The 18,825-nt window shown below is 38.0% G+C and overlaps 1 protein-coding gene across 4 annotated transcripts in view; it reads left to right on the forward strand.

The window, feature by feature from the left end:
* DPYD (dihydropyrimidine dehydrogenase) overlaps positions 1-18,825 on the forward strand; it is a 558,093-nt gene that overhangs the window by 428,026 nt on the left and 111,242 nt on the right. For all 4 annotated transcript variants that reach the window (XM_043553083.1, XM_037907332.2, XM_043553085.1 and 1 more), the window contains one exon: positions 16,958-17,078. In XM_043553083.1, the coding sequence (XP_043409018.1) occupies positions 16,958-17,078 (121 nt within the window). The remainder of the gene's footprint in view (positions 1-16,957; positions 17,079-18,825) is intronic.

The raw sequence follows: 18,825 nt of genomic DNA on the forward strand, positions 1-18,825 counted from the left end.
TCCGGGAAAACAACAAGGTGGGGCTTGAGACAGTAGAGCTATCCTGTTTGTTCCATCCATCAGGAGTTCTCAAACTTTCTTCATAGCATGGGCCATATCTTAACGGAGAGACTGTCCTATGGGCTTCCTCCCATCTCATTCATGACTGCATAATATCCTTGGGTTAACTACAGCAGTTGCTTGCTTACATGGAAAGATAATGCTAGGAAAGTATATATGTATTTTAGCTGTGTTTAGTATGATAAAGATTGGTGTGTTTTTCTTCTTAAATGATAATCATACTGTCTTACATTTTTCTTTTCAGTCTGTACAATTTGTGGGAATTGGGACATGTTTAGAAATCTGGGAGCCGGTTCCATTTTTCTCTGCCCTATTTATTGGCCACCCTCTGCCACCTCTATTGTTTTACACCTGAGTAAATTTTAAGAATTATTTCCAGATTTATTCAGAGAACAAGGAGGGGAGTTTGGCCTAAAATGGACATTTGTTTATACTGCATTATGACACTCAGCTTTTTATGTGATATTAATTCCAAGCCATTAATGAAGACATTCTGACACCTAAATAGTGTAGTTTGTCAGAGGGTAATTTTAAGAGGCATCTGTATTGCTGCCAATATGTTATTTAAAGCATGTATGAAATTTCAATTTCATTTTATTAACACTGGCTAATGGTAATAAAGTTTTAGTTTGTATTTCTTTTATAACAATTTACAAATATATCAGAGTCTGTTTATACTTAGGGCCCTACCAAATTCACAGTCCATTTTGGTCAATTTCAGGTCATAGGATTTTAAAAATCATAAATTTCATTATTTCAGCTATTTAGATTTGAAATTTCACGGTTTTGTAAGTGTAGGGGTCCTGACCCAAAATGGAATTGTGGGGTGATCACAAAGTTATTGTAGGGGAAGATTTGCAGTACTGCTACCCTTACTTTTGCGCTGCTGTTGGCAGCGGCGCTGCCTTCAGAACTGGGCAGCTGGAGAGCGGTGGCTGCTGGCCAGGAGCCCAGCTCTGAAGGCAGAGCCACCAGCAGCAGCAGTGCAGAAGTAAGGATGGCATGATATGGTATTGCCACCCTTAGTTCTGCGCTGCTGCCTGAAGAGCTGGGCCCTCAGTCAGCTGCCGCCACTCTGCAGTCACCCAGCTCTGAAGGCAGCAGCACAGAAGTAAGGGTGGCATGGTATGGTATTGCCACTCTTACTTCTACTCTGCTTCTGGCAGGGCGCCTCTTTCAGAGCTGGGCATCCGGCCAAGAGCTGCCACTCTCCAGTCACAGCTCTGAAGGCAGTGCAGAAGTAAGGGTGGCAATACCGCGACCCCCCCCCTAAAATAACCATGCAACCCCCTGCAGCTCCCTTTTGTGTCAGGACCCCTAATTTGAGAAACACTGGTCTTCCCCGTGAAATCTGTATAGCATAGGATAAAAGCACAGAAAAGACCAGATTTCACAGTCCGTGACGCATTTTTCATGGCTGTGGATTTGGTAAGGCCCTATTGATACTGTTAAGAATGTCAACAGAAACTTCATCGTTAATTATGTAGTGCTACTGTGCTGACTTCCTCAGAACAGTAGTAATGTAGCCTTTCAATGTTTATATAATAGTAAATATATAGACCACCTGGTACACGGCGTGTCATTTTTAAAACTACAGTATTTTTCCCATGTTCATCACTCATCCTAGCTCAGTGCTGTAGTAATTATAATTTGACAACAGTTAATACAAATGATAAACCCACCTGAGCACTGAAAGTGATAGTGCTCACATTTCAATCCAGAAGACCTTGTTAAAGTTAGACATTGTTTTTCCCATATTATCACTGATTGCAGATAAGATTTCACTACAGGCTTTTTCTCTTCAGAAAAAAGAGTTTTTATGTTGGGAGCCATGCCAAAATTCTTTCAGATTCTTTGTTAAATCATCTTCCTGAAAAGAACATTACAGGTGTACTACCATTATTGTGATGGAAAAAACATGTATTTCACAGCTTTAAGCTCTACATGTTTATTCCAGAAAAGTCTTGCATTATCTTCAGTTATTCTCAGATGGAGAAGCAAACAGTTACATTAGCTGATTGATCTGATAAGTTAGGTTTGATGTTCTCTCCCTTAGAAGATTTTTTGTTGTTGTTCAGATGGAACCTCAGATCCAACATGTTTAATGTCACATCTACTAAAAAACTTAACAACAAGATGGTCTGTGACAATTCACATCCAAGGTCTTCAAAAGTTTTTATGTTTCTCACTAGCCTAATGAGGAGTGGGGAAAGAGCAGAAGAGTTTGCTTTACTAAATTTCTAGCCAAGAGTTTTTGCAATGTTCATATTAGAGATATGTAAGGACTAGGAGACAAAAAAAAAGCACAAATATTTTTCTTGTAACTCAGGAAGAGGTAGTCATTATGGTGAGGAGATCTAAGTGCACTTTTTCAAGAGTTCAGCGAAAACAGATACATTTGGTCAACCTCTGTGAGTAGACAGTATGCTTCTAAATTTTATTTTCAAAGAGACAGTTCGTTTATTGTATGCAGGAGCAAAAACAGTGTGCTATTACCATACATTTTAAAGTTTACGACACTCTTGTTTATGAATATTTCCTAGCAACTAATCCTTACTATCTGCCCATATACGGCATGCATATCTTGCAAATTCAGCTATAGAGTTTTATTTTGGGGGGAAGGCAATTAATTTCCATTGGCATAAATGTACTGTGAGCACCAAACTCCAGCTCAGAACCATTTAAATAGTAATTTAACTATCCAATTCATATCTAAAAGAAGCTTGCTTTTGTAAAACTTTTCTTATATTTATTTTCATTTTACTTAAACTCCATTTGGCTGTGTTTATGGTATATTGCCTACAATTAGGAGGGCAGTTGAGCGGCTTAAAGCCTGCATTGCTTTATGCAAAAGTGCAGAAATCGTCAAAAAGAAAGCCACTGGTTACTCTACAGAGATGAAAACTAGCTATGTGACACCCTTAGATTTACACCATCCTCCCTTGGAAATAGAAATGATGAGTCTGCTTCTTAATTGAGGTGCACAGCATCGCAAAATAATTTACTGCTGCTATCCCAGCAAGGAGATGTGACTTATTTAAATAGATGATCCCCCAAACAAAATGTGATTATATGTCTGCTTGTGTAGCATTCTTTCACCCAATAATGATATGTTGGTTTAGTTCATTCAGTCCTCCTTGCAGCATTAGTTCTATCTCTTCACTTTTGTATCAATTACTGAAACAAATTATGCAAAGAACAATGGGAGTGTACCACAGCAGTAGTGGGAATATTTTCTCTTATTGTTTCAGAAGTTCTGTGTCTCATTTTTCGCTTGTATTACCCATTTGCTCCTTGCTTAGTGTAGGGGAGGAGGCAGGCAGGGTTTTGTGTACTCTCTTTCTCACTTACCACATTTGATTTTCTTTAATCAGTGAATTAAAGGAAGACACACACACTAGACCAAATATTCTCTTGGGGAAAATCAGTGTACCTCCACCCAAGTCAGTGGAGAAGTGTCAGTTTACATCAGCAAAGAATTTGTATAGTCAATGCAGCAGTGTTTTGTGGTCATACTAACCACATCATGTTCAAAACACCTCTCTCACGCAAACAGACCTATAAAGTAAACTCGTCAAAGTCGTTTCTCTAACAGAAGGAAAGACAAGAGAGAGAGAGAAATTATTGTTGTTTTCAACTGTATGGTCTTGGGAGGTACCCAAGCACTCCAGCAATGGAAATTGTATAAGTACTTAGAGAGAAGTAATTTCTTAACTATTAGGCACTGTATAAAGGATTAGAACTGGTGGTTTCTTGTTAAAACACTAGTGTTCTCAACTGAAGTGTCTTAGAATGAAAAGTGAATCTTTATTCTGCAAGTTCCCCCATTTCAGGTACTGTCTGAGACTCACCATTACATTTTGTTACTCTGTGCAATAGGAATTTGCGTTCATCACTGCTTTTATCAGTGATGATCATAGTGCTGTATTTGTGCCACATGCCTTTCTTTGTGACTGCTCCAAAGTGTAGGCAAAAGTTAGATTTGCACCTAAAATGACTAGCAAACAAGTTGGTACTCTAGAATGATCATGTCAGTTCTACTGCATGAGAGGAGCAGCAACCAGGGATGTGCAATTTGCTTTTGGCATAATCATCTAGATTGCAGCTGCTGAATGCTGACTCATGGATTTACTTCCCCCAGTAAAGCAGCTGTTGTATTGCTATGCAGTTTACTTGGTCAAATAAAGCAAAAAAGTCTCCTGGTAAGCCAGCACATCCATTCAGAAGACATTCATCTTCATCAAGACAACAGTTTTAGACATCGTATAGACTAATGCCAAAGGCTGTCCAAACAATAGGGCAACTGGCACAAAATCCAATTTCTAAAATAACAAGGTTTTTGCAATGGTAGTATTTTCACTAAAGCCAAAAATTCAGTTTGTTCTGCTAAACAAACCATTCCACTCTCTCTTATCTGATCCTTACCAACATTCCTCCTTCTCTGACAGTTCCCAACAAATTCTGTGCTCCTTTTGCCACTTCTCTAATAGAATTCCACTCCACCCACACACCCTCGTCATTCACCTCTTCCCTGTAAAACCTATGAAGCATTGCAGGATCACATCTGGGTGAGTCCAGCCAGCCCTGGGCTGCTTTTCTGCTTTGACCTTAGTGTTTAGAAGTATGTGCTCTGAAACTGTGTACTTTAGATCAAGTTGCATTCCTGTCCACCCCCTTGTGGCGGCACAATGTGGGCTGAGATTTTCAGAGCACCCAATTCCCATTAATTTTATGTGTATCAGTATAACTGGGCATGCAAAAAATCTGTGCACCTTTGAAAACCTCATTCTTAATCTTCATTTTCTTCTTATATTCTGTATGTATCTTACTTTTTCTCCTGTTCCATTATTTCCTTATCTACTTCTCTTACTCTGTTTTCCCAGTTTCTATTTTTACTATTTTCCTCTTCTACTTTCCATGCTTTTGTGAATCTATGTCATCTTTGTCTTTCTTGCCTGCTATGCTTCAATTTCCATTAACTCTGATTTTTTTTCTGTTGCTTTTTCTGATCTCTCTTTTTTGCTAGGAACACAGGAATTACTACAGTAGCTACAATATACCAGTGGTCCTGTCAAGGTTCCTTCCCCACTCTGAACTCTAGGGTACAAATGTGGGGACCTGCATGAAAGACCCCCTAAGCTTATTCTTACCAGCTTAGATTAAAAACTTGGTACAAACTTTGCCTTGTCCTTGAACAGTATGCTGCCACCACCAAGAGTCTTACACAAAGACCAGGGAAAGAGGCAACTTGGAGATGTCTTTCCCCAAAATTTCCCCCCAAGCCCTACACCCCCTTTCCTGGGGAGGGCTTGATAAGAATCCTCACCAATTTGTACAGGTGAACACAGACCAAACCCTTGGATCTTAAGAACAATGAAAAATCAATCAGGTTCTTAAAAGAGGAATTTTAATTAAAGAAAAGGTAAAAGAATCACCTCTGTAAAATCAGAATGGTAAATACCTTACAGGGTAATCAGATTCAAAACATAGAGAATTCCTCTAGGCAGAACCTTAAGTTACAAAAAGACACAAAAACAGGAATATACATTCCATCCTGCACAGCTTATTTTACCAGCCATTAAACAAAAGGAAATCTAACGCATTTCTAGCTAGACTACTTACTAACTTTAACAGGAGTTGTAAGGCTGCATTCCTGATCTGTTCCCAGCAAAAGCATCACACAGACAGACAAACCCTTTGTTCCCCCCCCATTCCAGATTTGAAAGTATCTTGTCCCCTCATTGGTCATTTTGGGTCAGGTGCCAGCGAGGTTATCTTAGCTTCTTAACCCTTTACAGGTGAAAGGGTTTTGCCTCTGGCCAGGAGGGATTTTATAACACTGTATACAGAAAGGGTGTTACCCTTCCCTTTATATTTATGACACGCCCCCCAAATCACAGATAGGGTGAAACACTGGCTGTGATTTTTTTCCTTTAGCTCTAGGAGAAAACAGAGTTAATAAGACACATGTACCTCTAAATATACTACTAACTGTATAAGGACTAACAATATTTTCCACATCTCAAGGACGATTTTAACCAGTTGATTCTGGGAAACTTTCACGGGAGAGTGCATCAGCCACTTTTTTAGAAGCTCCTAAGATGTGTTGTATGTTGAAATCAAAGTCTTGGAGAGCTAAACTCCACCGAATACGTTTTTTGTTATTTCCCATGGCGGAATGAAGCCACTGTAGCGCAGCCTGGTCGGTTTGCAGGTGGAAATGCCATCCCCAAACGTATGGGCGTAGCTTTTCCAGAGCTTAGACAATGGCGTAACATTCCTTTTCATTGATTGACCAGTGGCTTTCCCTCTCAGACAGCTTCTTGCTAAGAAACATGACAGGATGGAACGCTTGATTTGGTCCTTTCTGCATTAAAACTGCTCCCACACCACGCTCGGTCGCATCTGTGGTTACTAGGAACGGTTTGTCAAAGTCTGGGGCCCTTAGCACAGGGTCAGACATGAGGGTCACTTTAAGCTGGTTAAAGACCTTCTGACACTCTTCAGTCCACTGAACTGCATTTGGCTGTTTCTTTCTGGTTAGGTCTGTCAGTGGGGTGGCGATTTGGCTGTATTGCGGTACAAATCGCCTGTAATATCTGGCCAGGCCTCAGAAGGATAGGACCTGTTTCTTTGACTTTGGGACAGGCAAAACCTTTATATTTATGACAGGTCCATTTAATCCAATGTCTTCATCAGGTTGTGGATTCTTACCAGATATATTCAATTTTCTGCTATTACTATGTCTTTTCTCTTCACCTGTTTGTTTTCTCTTTGCTAGTTTCTCCTCCTCCTTGTGTTCCTTTAGTGTCTGTTCTCATTATGATTCCCTTCCCTCCTCTTTTGAATCCCGTTTTTAAGATGCTCTTAAAATAATACCCATAACAATAGTAATACCCATACCATTCAGTGATTTCTGATATATTTCACTGAAAATCCCATGAGATTAAGCAAACTCACTGTATTTTCACTACTAGACAGACCTTGACCACCAAACTGTAGTGCTTGGATTAATATAGCGCTACAATTATTCTTGTAGGATTCGGGAGTAGTGAGATGTTGTTTTTAAAGTGTATCATTTCCTTCCCTCCCCTGAAATGTCATTTGTATGAAACAGAGTGCTCATAAAGTATACATTTCATATCATGTAGGAGGGGACGATACTTAATAATGAGGTAAGGCAGTTAGTTGTTAATTTGTCTTAAGAATTGTGATTTTCACACACACTAGAAGAAATGTGAAGCTTAATAAATTCATTATCAAAGCATTATTCTGTAATTTTAAATTGGAGTTTGACAACATGGTCATTGTTATTGGTTTGTAGGATTTTTAATTGAATTACTCAAAACACAAAACAGAACATAGAAATGGAGTATAGTTAGCATACTGATGTTAACAGTATTACCAGTATGTTCAAAATTTTAAAATCATGTTATATTTGGTAATAGGGCATTTACCTGTTGTGTGTGTAGTAATATTTTGTTTGTCTATGGAAAACATTCCCTGTGAATGGATTTTCTTAGAAACCTTAATTGTGACCCTGCCTTCAAGTTCATGCATATGTGAAAGAATGATGGTGATAGAGATCACTTTATTTTCCTTTTTATTTTTATCATGATTACAGACTCTTCAGCAGGAATTGCCCATATGAATCATAGAAGGTATAGTGAAGGTGAATCTGGCCAAAACATCAGTCATGCTAGCCCACTTGGAAAGGACATGAGAAGGATTTTGGGGGGGGGGTTTAATGAGAATTTTGTTGTCTTGGGAATCATTACAGAGGGTACAGGAAGTGAGTGCTTCACAAAGCAGAAGGGAAAGCACAGCTTTCTTAAAAGCTTCTGACAATTTGCTCTTACTCTTGTAGTCACTCTCTAAGACTCTGAAAGTCGTAATACTAATGAAATGTAGAAAATTCAGGAGACATTTCAGTAGACTACATAATTACAATGGTTTTTAATGTTCACAACATACTAATTACACATGCCTTGCTCCTAGCTTTGTGTAAAGCATTGGAGTTGTTAATACCTATGGTACCCTATAGACAAGATTTCTTAGAAAGGATGTGATCAACAACAAGCAGGAGGGTATGAAAAGTTCAACAATTTGAAATCTTTCATCCTGACACATGGTAGAAGGTATCTAACAAAGGTTACACTCAGTACATATTATCTTAATATCAGTTACTTACTACAGATTTTATTTGTATGCCAACACTGGGTACTGTAAGTATGAATTAACAGTGTACTCACTAGTCTCTTCACTACCCATGTCTGAATTTTCTAGAATAGGCTCCAGCTTTATCTTTGCATTTTGGCTCAACTCATGCTATGGTTAGTGAAATTAATTTGAAAACAGACCATTTATAGTGTATCCAAACTGAATAAAGATGCAAATTACGACTATTTTTAAAAGCGGTAGGAAATTCTAGTCAATACATAGACTTTACATTCTTTAATTTGCCACTGGAGCATGAAAGATTTATGACTTTCTGAAGTACCTGTTATATTCTACCTATTTATTTATAGTAAAGGGACTAAGAGATTGCCTACCTGACTACAAGAAAAAGCTATTTGTAGCTACAGTGCTCGTATATTTAAAGGAGTGTTGTATTCTTTCCTTTAAAATTTCTCATGTACGACATAAACCTAATCAAACCTTTATGCCCTCTAGCAGGTAACCTCTGCATGAACTAAAGAGTTGAAATATTGTTTAATCATGCTGTATACCACTTTTTTACAGTGATATGAGAAGCATTATTTTGGTCATATAGAAACAACCAAGATGAAATATGTTCTTCTGTGAGGGGAGAAATGTCTTTTTTATTAGCCATCAACTTAAATGTTCTGATATTGTCAATGAATAATTCTTTCTACTCACACCTCATAGTTTATCAGCATTTTAATGCACTATTTCAATTTTTGAACTTGGAATATTTAGACCTGAGTATTGACTTAGTCTCTGAATGAAACAGTTTGCTAATTTCAGCTGTCAATCCTTGCTTCACTCTTACAGTCCAAAATTCAACTATTATTAACCTTTGTTGTGACAACTGATGAGAATAATGGTTGAATTTTGGTCCTTTAATGTTGAGTGAAATCAATAGCTGTAAATTGTAGTTACCAGTCCTACCTGATCTATCACAGTCAAACAAAAGGAAGCCTTTCCCAATGCATGGAAGATGGCTGTGGAAATTTAAAAAATCTCTATTTAAGATTAAGGGAATACCGTGCATTTTAAAATTAGTTTGTTTTATAGACATTGGTATGTTTGAGGGTTTTCACATTTTTAAATTAAAAAAGCCAAATCTGGGCTAACAAAATGCAGCATGGTTCCACTCTCTGTGTAGAAGCAAGGTTCTGTCATCAAAATAAATTGAATTGTCTTTTTCTTCATGGTGGGGAAGAAAAAAACCCAAAACAATAAAGCCTTTACCTGAGCTGAAAAAGGGAATAATTGCAAAGGCTACTAAATAAAGACAACTTAAAACATTTTGAGCTACCCCTGTTTTTGCTACTAACAATCCTCTTATCATTGCTTCAACTCTCAGCACTAATCTATATTTTAGACTTTTGTGTATTTGGTCAGTCAAAACTTTCATGCTGATTTTTGACCTTGTCTTCAAGTTGGTTAATTTCCAGTCTTTAAATGGTACATTTTCAAAGCAATGTGTAGGAGTTTTGTGCACAAATCCTGCTAACAGGGAATTCAAAGTGGAGCTCCCAGGCATCACTTTGATAAATGTATTCTTGAGTTTGGATACTGACCTGTGTTAATATTGGCAGCTATTAGATGAGATATATTAAAATGTGAAGCATAGTCTGTTGTGTTTTTTAACTGCTAACAGTGTTCTATTGTGCAGCTGCAATATTTTGTGCAAGTAAAAAATGCTATAGTAATTTTTCTCAGGTTTAAATTGTTCAAATTGTAATGGGGAAAGATGGTAAACAAAGTATTTATCACATATTTATGGAACCCTACAAAAAAGCTGTTTGAAAACCTACAGAAGGGAGGGGATCAAAATAATGTTTTTCAAGATGACCTATATCAAAATCGTTAATTATAAGATGAAACATGGTAGTAAAACAGACTTTATTTCTGGCGCCTCCCAGAAATTAAATTAGTTGTTCAGGAGAGAGGGCAAACTAGATGGAGTTACAAGATTGAATAAAATTAAGAGGATAGAAGATGGGGATGTGCTTGAACGAAGCTTATTCAGAAGTCCTGTTTTCTGTCATAATCTTTTATGAATTTAGAGAACTGCATTTTTTTAATGCTCCACTGGATTTTGAGTTGAGGCTTTGTACTGGAGCTGAATATTGTTATAAAGTCTTTAAATAAGCTATATGCATGCAGGGTTTCTTTCTGAACACCAGTAGGGTCGCTGTCCAGTTCTGGCAATGTCTTAGAAGCTGCTGTTGTTTCGTCTAATGATAGAATGGGACTCAGAACTTTGATGTCTCAACTCAGCCATGACAAAAAGCATGGCCCTAATCCAAAGTGACTTGATTCTGTCCAACGACAGTTGGTATGATTGGAAAAAGGAGAGAATCTATCTCCATTAGGCTCCACAGAGTGGAAATTAAAAGTGACTGATCTGAACAACACCTGCTCAAGTCATGACACCCTGCTTACAGCTTTACCTACATGTTGGGGCTTTATTTCTTTTAAGACTGAGAACAAAGCTAGAATCTGGTCTTTTTCTTGGTTTTTATAGGGTAATTAAGAGAATAAGAATTATAGGGCTAAATGCTGATGCTCATCTTCAGTTTTTACTCATTCCTTACTCAGGCAAGCCTCTGTTGTTTTAATACAAGTTTATATGGGCATGATCTTTAAATAGTATTGTCTTTGTGTGAGTAAGAAAGGCGATTTTTTAAAAAATTGAGAATAGCCATGTTATACAGGAGGTTGTATTAACAGGAGTGTCACACGTAAGACACCTGAGGTAATTGTTCTGCTCTCCTCTGTGCTGGTGAGGCCCCAGTTGGAGTATTGTATCCAGTTTTGGGGACCATACTTTAAGAAAGATATGAACAAATTGGAGAGAGTTCAGAGGAGAGCAGCAACTATGATAAGAATTCTAGGAAACATGACCTATGAGGAAAGATTGAAAGAATAAGGTCTGTTTAGTCTAAAGAAGAGAAGGCTGAGAGGGGATATAAGTCTTCAAATATAAAGTGCACATTTTGAAAATCTCCTCTAAATTTGAGGCTGGAATTTTCTGCATGCAGAAAGGTATTTTGTCACCTAACTCCTATTGATTTCCCTGGGTTTTAGGCACCTAACTGCCTTTTTAGGAGCTAGGCCTTAGGCACTTTAGAAAATGTTACCCAACATTCATAAATAACGACATGTATAACTATGAGTACCATCACTCCTACATTCAGTTAAGCTCCCCCTTTGCTGTCTCTTTTGACAGCTGTGGCTGGTGGAAGATGTTGACTGAATTCTCTCTTGTCAAATTTCCTGAGAAATGAGGAAATATTTTACTCCGACTATAAGGAGAGGGTTATTTGTCTCCCACCCTGGGAAATTTTCCCCCTAATTTGACAGGCTTTAAATAAATTGTTAGTTTTAATTAAGTTTGAAATGGGACAATGCATAAACTAAAAAGCCCCTTGCTAGGATAAGAGGATACAATAAGATTAGCTGTGAAATTCACAAATTATGTCTCTTTTGCTGTAGTGATTAATTGCAACTCTGTAATTAGGTACTATGAAATTTAGGCAGTTTTATGAAGGTAATTTTGGACATCCCAGAGGTGGGAGGAGAAGAAATTACTTTTTTGTATATCACATGGAACAGAGTAATAGTAATCTGAAAAGCAGAACTTGGATACTGGAAAGAGACTCTGAAGACATCAATTTGCAATGATTTAAGGTGAACCCCTTTGCTTTTTTTATGAATGTTGGAAGCAAGGGCAAGAGAGTGAATCATCAAACACAGACACCATGAAACTTTAAAATGATAATTCTTAAAATCCCAGTCTTTTAAAGGCTAGATCCTAGCCCTGGTTTATCTGAAGGGAAGAAGTGAGGTAGCCACATACATTATGTAAATTGGCTACACACTGGACCAACAAATCCTGTTGGCTTGGTGCACTGTGGAATGGGGATCAAAGAAATCCCAGATCTTTTCTGTGAGCAGCTGTCTTGGAGCTGCTTGAATGAAGGGGGAGTCTAGGGAAATGAGTATGCCTCCATCTCTCAAGCTTTCCTATATGGATTCTAATCCTTACTGCCTCCAGCCCAACAAAGGTATGGAAGTTACTGCAGTACCCCTTATTCACCTCTAACAGGCACAACAAAGCAAGGTCAAGAACAGAGTCTCTTCATTAGAGGAAGCCACTAGAAGAGAGGGAGTGTCTTAGATGTGATGGGCCCGCTGTGAGCTTCCTCGCTGACACTCTCCATGGTAGATTGTTGAGTTTTTTAGAGTTAGGTGAATACGTTTCTAAAATTAAAATGTAATGGCCCAGTCTTGCAAGCACTCCATCCGTGGAGCTCCAGAGGGAGGAGAGGGGTCCTGGTTATGTTAAGTCTCACTTTCGCTGGCTCCATCTTGCTGCTTCCCTATCTTGCACCATACAAGCCATTCTTCCTTGTCCTAAAGGTACCCACACTACTTAGTGTAACTTTTTTACTATCCAGATTGAGGGAGTTATCTGCATTATTTTTTATAAATATCACACGCACCTTAGTTTACCTGTGATATTATTCTGCCTGGCTGCATAAAGTTAAATCAAAGGAGGCAGCAAGTGGTAGAAATGAAGAAATGGCAAAGATAAGTACTATTATAGAGAATGCTTTTGTGGGGAAACAACGAGGAAACTATTAGTTGGGGAATACTCCTGGCTTGGCTCCAACTGGGCTGGCAAAGTTTACTCTTCCTAGGCCAAACCAAGGAATATAGGAGATGCTAAATCTTAAATATGCTGAGCCTAGGGAAGAAGAGAGGGTTGAGTGGGCTGTCAGCAGCTGCCCTGAAGGGAAACAATGAGGAGGAAAAGAATGCAGAGGGTAAGTCTAGCGATGGAGATAATGAGATAACAGGGCTGAACGGAATTTACAAAGCCTGCAAGGAAAGATTAAGATTTAGATGAGGGGAAATATGCATACAAACCTGTATTGTTTTTACCATATGCTTTGAGTGCTATTGACTTTTGGGGTGAATAGATAATGCTGTGTTTTTTGAAGGAGCTGGTTTTCAGTCACATTAATCAGAGACTGTCATCAGCTCCTTCTGGAAGAAAAGTGTTAACAGGTGCCAGACACAGTTGGTCCTGTTGTACATCAGGGTTGGTAAACAGGGGCTGCGGCCCAGAGACCCAGTCCTGGAGTGGTAGGACTGTGTGGTTCAAACCGAGAAGGCTGAAGATAGCAAAACCTGTGTAATGCGTAGCTTGCCCTGTAACTATGATAAGTGCTAATTCCAAAATCCGCTTAACTTGTCCATAATAAGAATAATATAAGGAGAAGGGACACAATGAAATTGAAAGGCAAAATGTAATACTGTTAAAAGGATTTTTTTTATACACTGCATGATTAACCTGTAAAACTCATTGCTATAATATATCCTTAATAGAAGAGCTTTGTGGTATTCAAAAAAGAATTAGAGATTAATATAGATATCGACAGACTTGAAAATGTTTTTATCTTATCTAATGTAACTAAAACCTTTCACTTCAGGGCATAAGACAGCTAGTAATTGATAAGAGCTGGGAAGAAAGTTCCTCGTAAGCAGATCTCCTACATGGTGTCTTGCATCTTTCTCTGAAGCGTCTGCAATTGACCATTATCAAAGACAGGATTATGCATTTAGATGAATCACTGGCATGATCCAGTGTGGCAATTCCTGTATTTCTAAATAAGTATGCATTACTGAGTAACAACATTCAGGATTTTGGCTGCCAGAAGAGTCACACTCTGCACTTTCTGTAATTGCAGCCACCCAAATCCTTCAGTCCTTACCCTGTCCCTATACAGGCAAAACTGCTTCCATTAAAGTAATTAAGGAATGACTGAAGACTGTAAAGTTTGGTCCATTTTATGTAATTGTAAATAGGCAAAATTAGCTAATATACTGTATTGAACAATACAGTTTCTTTCTGAAATTCCTGGGAAAATTTCTCTTGTGGCTTCTAGTTTTCTGACAAATATCATCTCATTTTAAAATGGCAAATGTATATGAATAGTCTTCCAGATGTTCCCAAAATGCATTTGTCTGGCTGTGGTCATAAAATATTTTATCTTTTGATCCTATTCCTGTTACTCAAGCCACATCTCCTCAGCTCCCTTGATTAAACATCCTTACTGTGAGGACTACCACTATATCTCCACTTTGTTCCTCTTCTTTCCCCATCTTTCTTTCTGTTATTTCTTCCACTTCCCTGTTTTTTATGACTCCTCTTTTCTTCCATCTGTATCTCCTTCCCTGAAGTAACTCTCAGTTCCTGGTATTCATGGGCTTTGCTGCTACCCCCTTCCATTTTCCATTAATTAAATTATTAATGCTAACACCAAAGTGTCATTACTGGAATTACGTTCAACATCCTCACCCCATACCAAGGGTTGGGGAGTACACAGAACTAATGTTTCAAGCCATCAGCAGACTCAGAAAGACAAGAGGGTATCAATTTATGCAGAGTTCATTTGAAAGGTTATCTTTACAATCAAGTACTTTGGCAAAAATCTGATTTTTTTTAATGAAAATTTAGATTCTGGAATCTGAGTATTTGATGCATTTTAGTGGCATTTGTTAATCAGGCCATGTAGGGTGGATGTTTGATGCTGCAGGTCTAATAGTAAGAATTCAAATTCCAACCTCTAAATGTAGACATTGGGGTAGCATGTAACTATTCTTATTTTGCACCTTTTGAAAAGCCCAGGTTAACTAAAAGAAGGTGACATGAATATTTATTACAAAAAACACACTAGCAAATTTTAATGGCTAGGATGAGGTAAACATGGATGTAATGATCTGTTCAAGGTGAATTAAAAGGACTGATATGTGTTTAAAAGCTTAAGTGTGTTGTAGTGAGACAGTACTTTTATGGTAGCATGGCAAGCGCTAATAGACCATCATTATGAGTTATATAGTGCAAACATCTTTCACATTATTGTCAGAATGTCTACGGGAAAGAATTAACATCATTCTTCTAGAGGTTCTCTTTCTTCACTGGGCCCAAGGAAATTTGTAACTGAGAAATGAAACTCACAAAGATGCAACTGCTCTCATAATCCAGCTGTTATAAATGCAGCTGTTATAAATATTGCAGGAAAGTTGCATGTGCAGGGTAAATCACCCTTTTTTAGTTGGAATTTGCAGAGCTAAGTCTCATGATTTTTCTGTCCATGAAAAGGCATTGTATGCTGTGTAGATGCACTGTATATATTGGTGTAATGTTTATATTTAATTGTTCAAGGTCAAATAAAAAAAGCAATGGCACATTTTTCCTATGCAGGAGGCCAAGATTTGTTAAACTGACATCTTCAAAATCAAGTGAACTTTATAATGTAGCCTCATCTTAAGCCCATTATATTTTCATAGCAATGACAATGTTGGATGTCTGTTGCAATTAATATCCAAATGAGAATCATCTTTTTATGTATGACAGATTTAATGATCTGTGCCAAAGATAAAGAATTAGTAAATATAAACAATAGCCAGGGTTGCAATTAAACTATATACAGGGAACAAGTTTATACTGCATCTTGTAATAGCACCTTTTACTTTTTCTGAAAACATTTTAACACACCTGAATCAGATTAGCAAAGTCAATAATGATTTCCAAATTTTAGGGTAACTTATTAAAAAGCATTATCAGTAATGACTTATGAGGAGAGGCTGAGGGAACTGGGATTGTTTAGTCTACGGAAGAGAAGAATGAGGGGGGATTTGATAGCTGCTTTTAACTACCTGAAAGGTGGATCCAAAAAGGATGGATCTAGACTGTTCTCAGTGATAGCAGATGACAGAACAAGGAGTAATGGTCTCAAGTTGCAGTGGGGGAGATTTAGGTTGGATATTAGGAAAAAAATTTTCACTAGGAGGGTGGTGAAACACTGGAATGCGTTACCTATGGAGGTGGTGGAATCCCCTTCCTTAGAAGTTTTTAAGGTCAGGCTTGACAAAGCCCTGGCTGGGATGATTTAGTCGGGGATTGGTCCTGCTCTGGGCAGGGGGTTGGACTAGATGACTTCCAGAGGTCCCTTCCAACTCTGATATTCTATGATTCTAAGTGTCAGGGGGAAAAGCTTGTACTAAATGTTATATTTAAAAACAAAAAACAAACAAACATCCACCCATACTTATTGCATAGGCCAGAATCAAAGCACACTACTGCCACTGAAGTGAGCCTGGAAAGCATAAGAAGTCAAAGCATGAAGATTTCTATTTCTAGCTTTAAAAGAAAAGATTTTGATTTTTCATTAAACTTTTTGCCATCCTAATCTATATTCTGAATTAATGGAGTGTGTAGAAATGTGAAATGCATAAGGGCTGGAAGGTTCAGGATGGTGTTATTTCATGTTACAGTGATTATTTACATGGAATAGCAAAAAGATAATTTTTATATTAATGGGTTAAATATATTCCTTGTTGCCTGAAGTTTTATTTTATCCCATTGGCAAGTGAACATTCTACGGTATCTTTGTCTCTTGGTAAAGATTTCTTTTTCTTTGTTTTATGTGATCTAACTCTTCTGTAATGGATTTGCAGTTCACTTTTACTGTGTTAACCTAAGTTAACTAATGAGACAAGATACAATTGTGAAGTGTAATTTCAGAAAACCACAGTACAGCAGATTGTCATAAAGTTTTGCTATTGCATATCTATACATTTAAATCATATTACTTTTAAATATGTCCTATATTTATCTTCCCTATTTGAACAGAATCCAGAGCTAGTCCGAAACATCTGTCGCTGGGTTAGACAAGCTGTTCAGATTCCTTTCTTTGCAAAGCTGACCCCAAATGTCACTGATATTGTGAATATTGCAGTGGCTGCCCAGGAAGGTAACCAACTCAAATGCATGTAATTATATTGATTTGCAGCTTTATTGCTCAAAGCAGTAACAAATATTAATAAAAGCTAGAATGAAACAGATTGTTTAAAATATTTAGAGTAAGCATAGTGCTTGCTATTAAAGGTTGTCTATACAATTTTGCTCTCTGTATATTCTAGTTTATTAACATATAAAGTGAATACTGTAGAGTAAACATCTATCTATCTATCTAGAAAGAGCGGTTGGTGATATAGATATAGAGATATAAAAGCATGATTTCATATGAATAATGTGGCCAACATTTATTTACTATGATGTAGCATTTTGGAGTAAGACCAAATTTTATGGGGTTTTTATATCCATTTTTTCAGTTTTCAAAATGCTCCGTCCTGGTAAATACAATTTGTCCAAACAGATAATAGACTCAGTCAGTTAGGCCCACTTAATAGTTTCACTGCATTTCTCTTTGTGTAACTGTAATTTCTTCATTGAGTGCTTGTCCATCTGTGTATGCCACACATGGGTGTGCATGCATGCCATGCACCCAAGTCCAGAATTTCTAGCAAGCAGTGTCCTTTGGCCTGCATATACACAGTAGTTCACCTCATGCTTCAAATCGAGGTCATGAGAGGCAGTGCAAACCAATGCCTCTCTAGTTCCTTCTTATTGCCACGTGGCCTGAGTCAGAATCCCTGCATCCATGGGTTTCTCCAGCTTTTACTATTATTACTCTGCAAATAAATTTGAAAATAGCTTATAGTTCATATTAGCATAGTTAGAGTTCTTAGTATAATTAGTAAAGATAGTGTTTGTTCTAAGAGTCTGGGATGTGCCCGGAGTCCCAAGGTTCAAGAACTGTGTCTCCTCCCGCTACTCCTTTTCTGTGAACGACAAGCACCAATGTTGTCTCTACTTTCTGGAGAGACGAATATTGCTGCAAAGTGCAGCATCTGCCACTCTTTTCCATCATAAATTCATGATCTTAGATTAAGAAAACACCTTATGGAGAAGGCTATGTGGCCTCGCTGTGTTTCAAGCCAGGGAGACCCCCCCTGTACATCCACATTTCCAAAGACCTCCAGATACCATCGGAGAAGGTTAAGGACTTCCAACATTGGCTCTTAGATATTCTGCAGCCAACAGGCCAGAGCAAGGCGGTACTCCCGTTTAACAAGGCTATTGTAAGGTCTGGTACACCTCAGCCTCATGTACCAGTATGCCTAAGAGGGCCAACAGGCACTATTTCATCTCCGTCAAAGAGGCTGAATTTCTCTTCTCCCCCACCCCAGCACCCAACTCCCTGGTGGTACATGCAGCCAGCGGAGAGCAAGGTTGCAGCATCCCAAGACAACTCCAGCTGATAAGGCCTTAAAGAGGTGGGATCTTTTAGGGAGAAAGATCTTTTCTTCTATGAGTTTACAGTTCCATATCACCAACTATCAGATCTTGTAGGAACATCTCAACTAGAATCTGATATCTTGCTACAAGAAAACATCAACTCGTTGTAGACAGCCAGGCAGCTGTCTCAAAAGTCTTCAGGTATCCCACTCATTTTGGATAACCTTCAGTTTTCAAAGAACTCAGGTCTTTCCATTAGCTCACTGCAAGTCCATCTCCTGGCAAGCTCATATACTGTTTTTCACAAGAAAAAAGCCTTTCTTAGATTGCATCCTAAATTCCTACCCAATGTTATTTCAGAATTTCATGTCAACTAAGCTGTTCGCTTACCTGTTTTCTTCCTGAAACCCCATGCCTTT

Source organism: Chelonia mydas, chromosome 8 (assembly GCF_015237465.2).
Source record: "Chelonia mydas isolate rCheMyd1 chromosome 8, rCheMyd1.pri.v2, whole genome shotgun sequence".
Classification (NCBI taxonomy): domain Eukaryota; kingdom Metazoa; phylum Chordata; order Testudines; family Cheloniidae; genus Chelonia; species Chelonia mydas.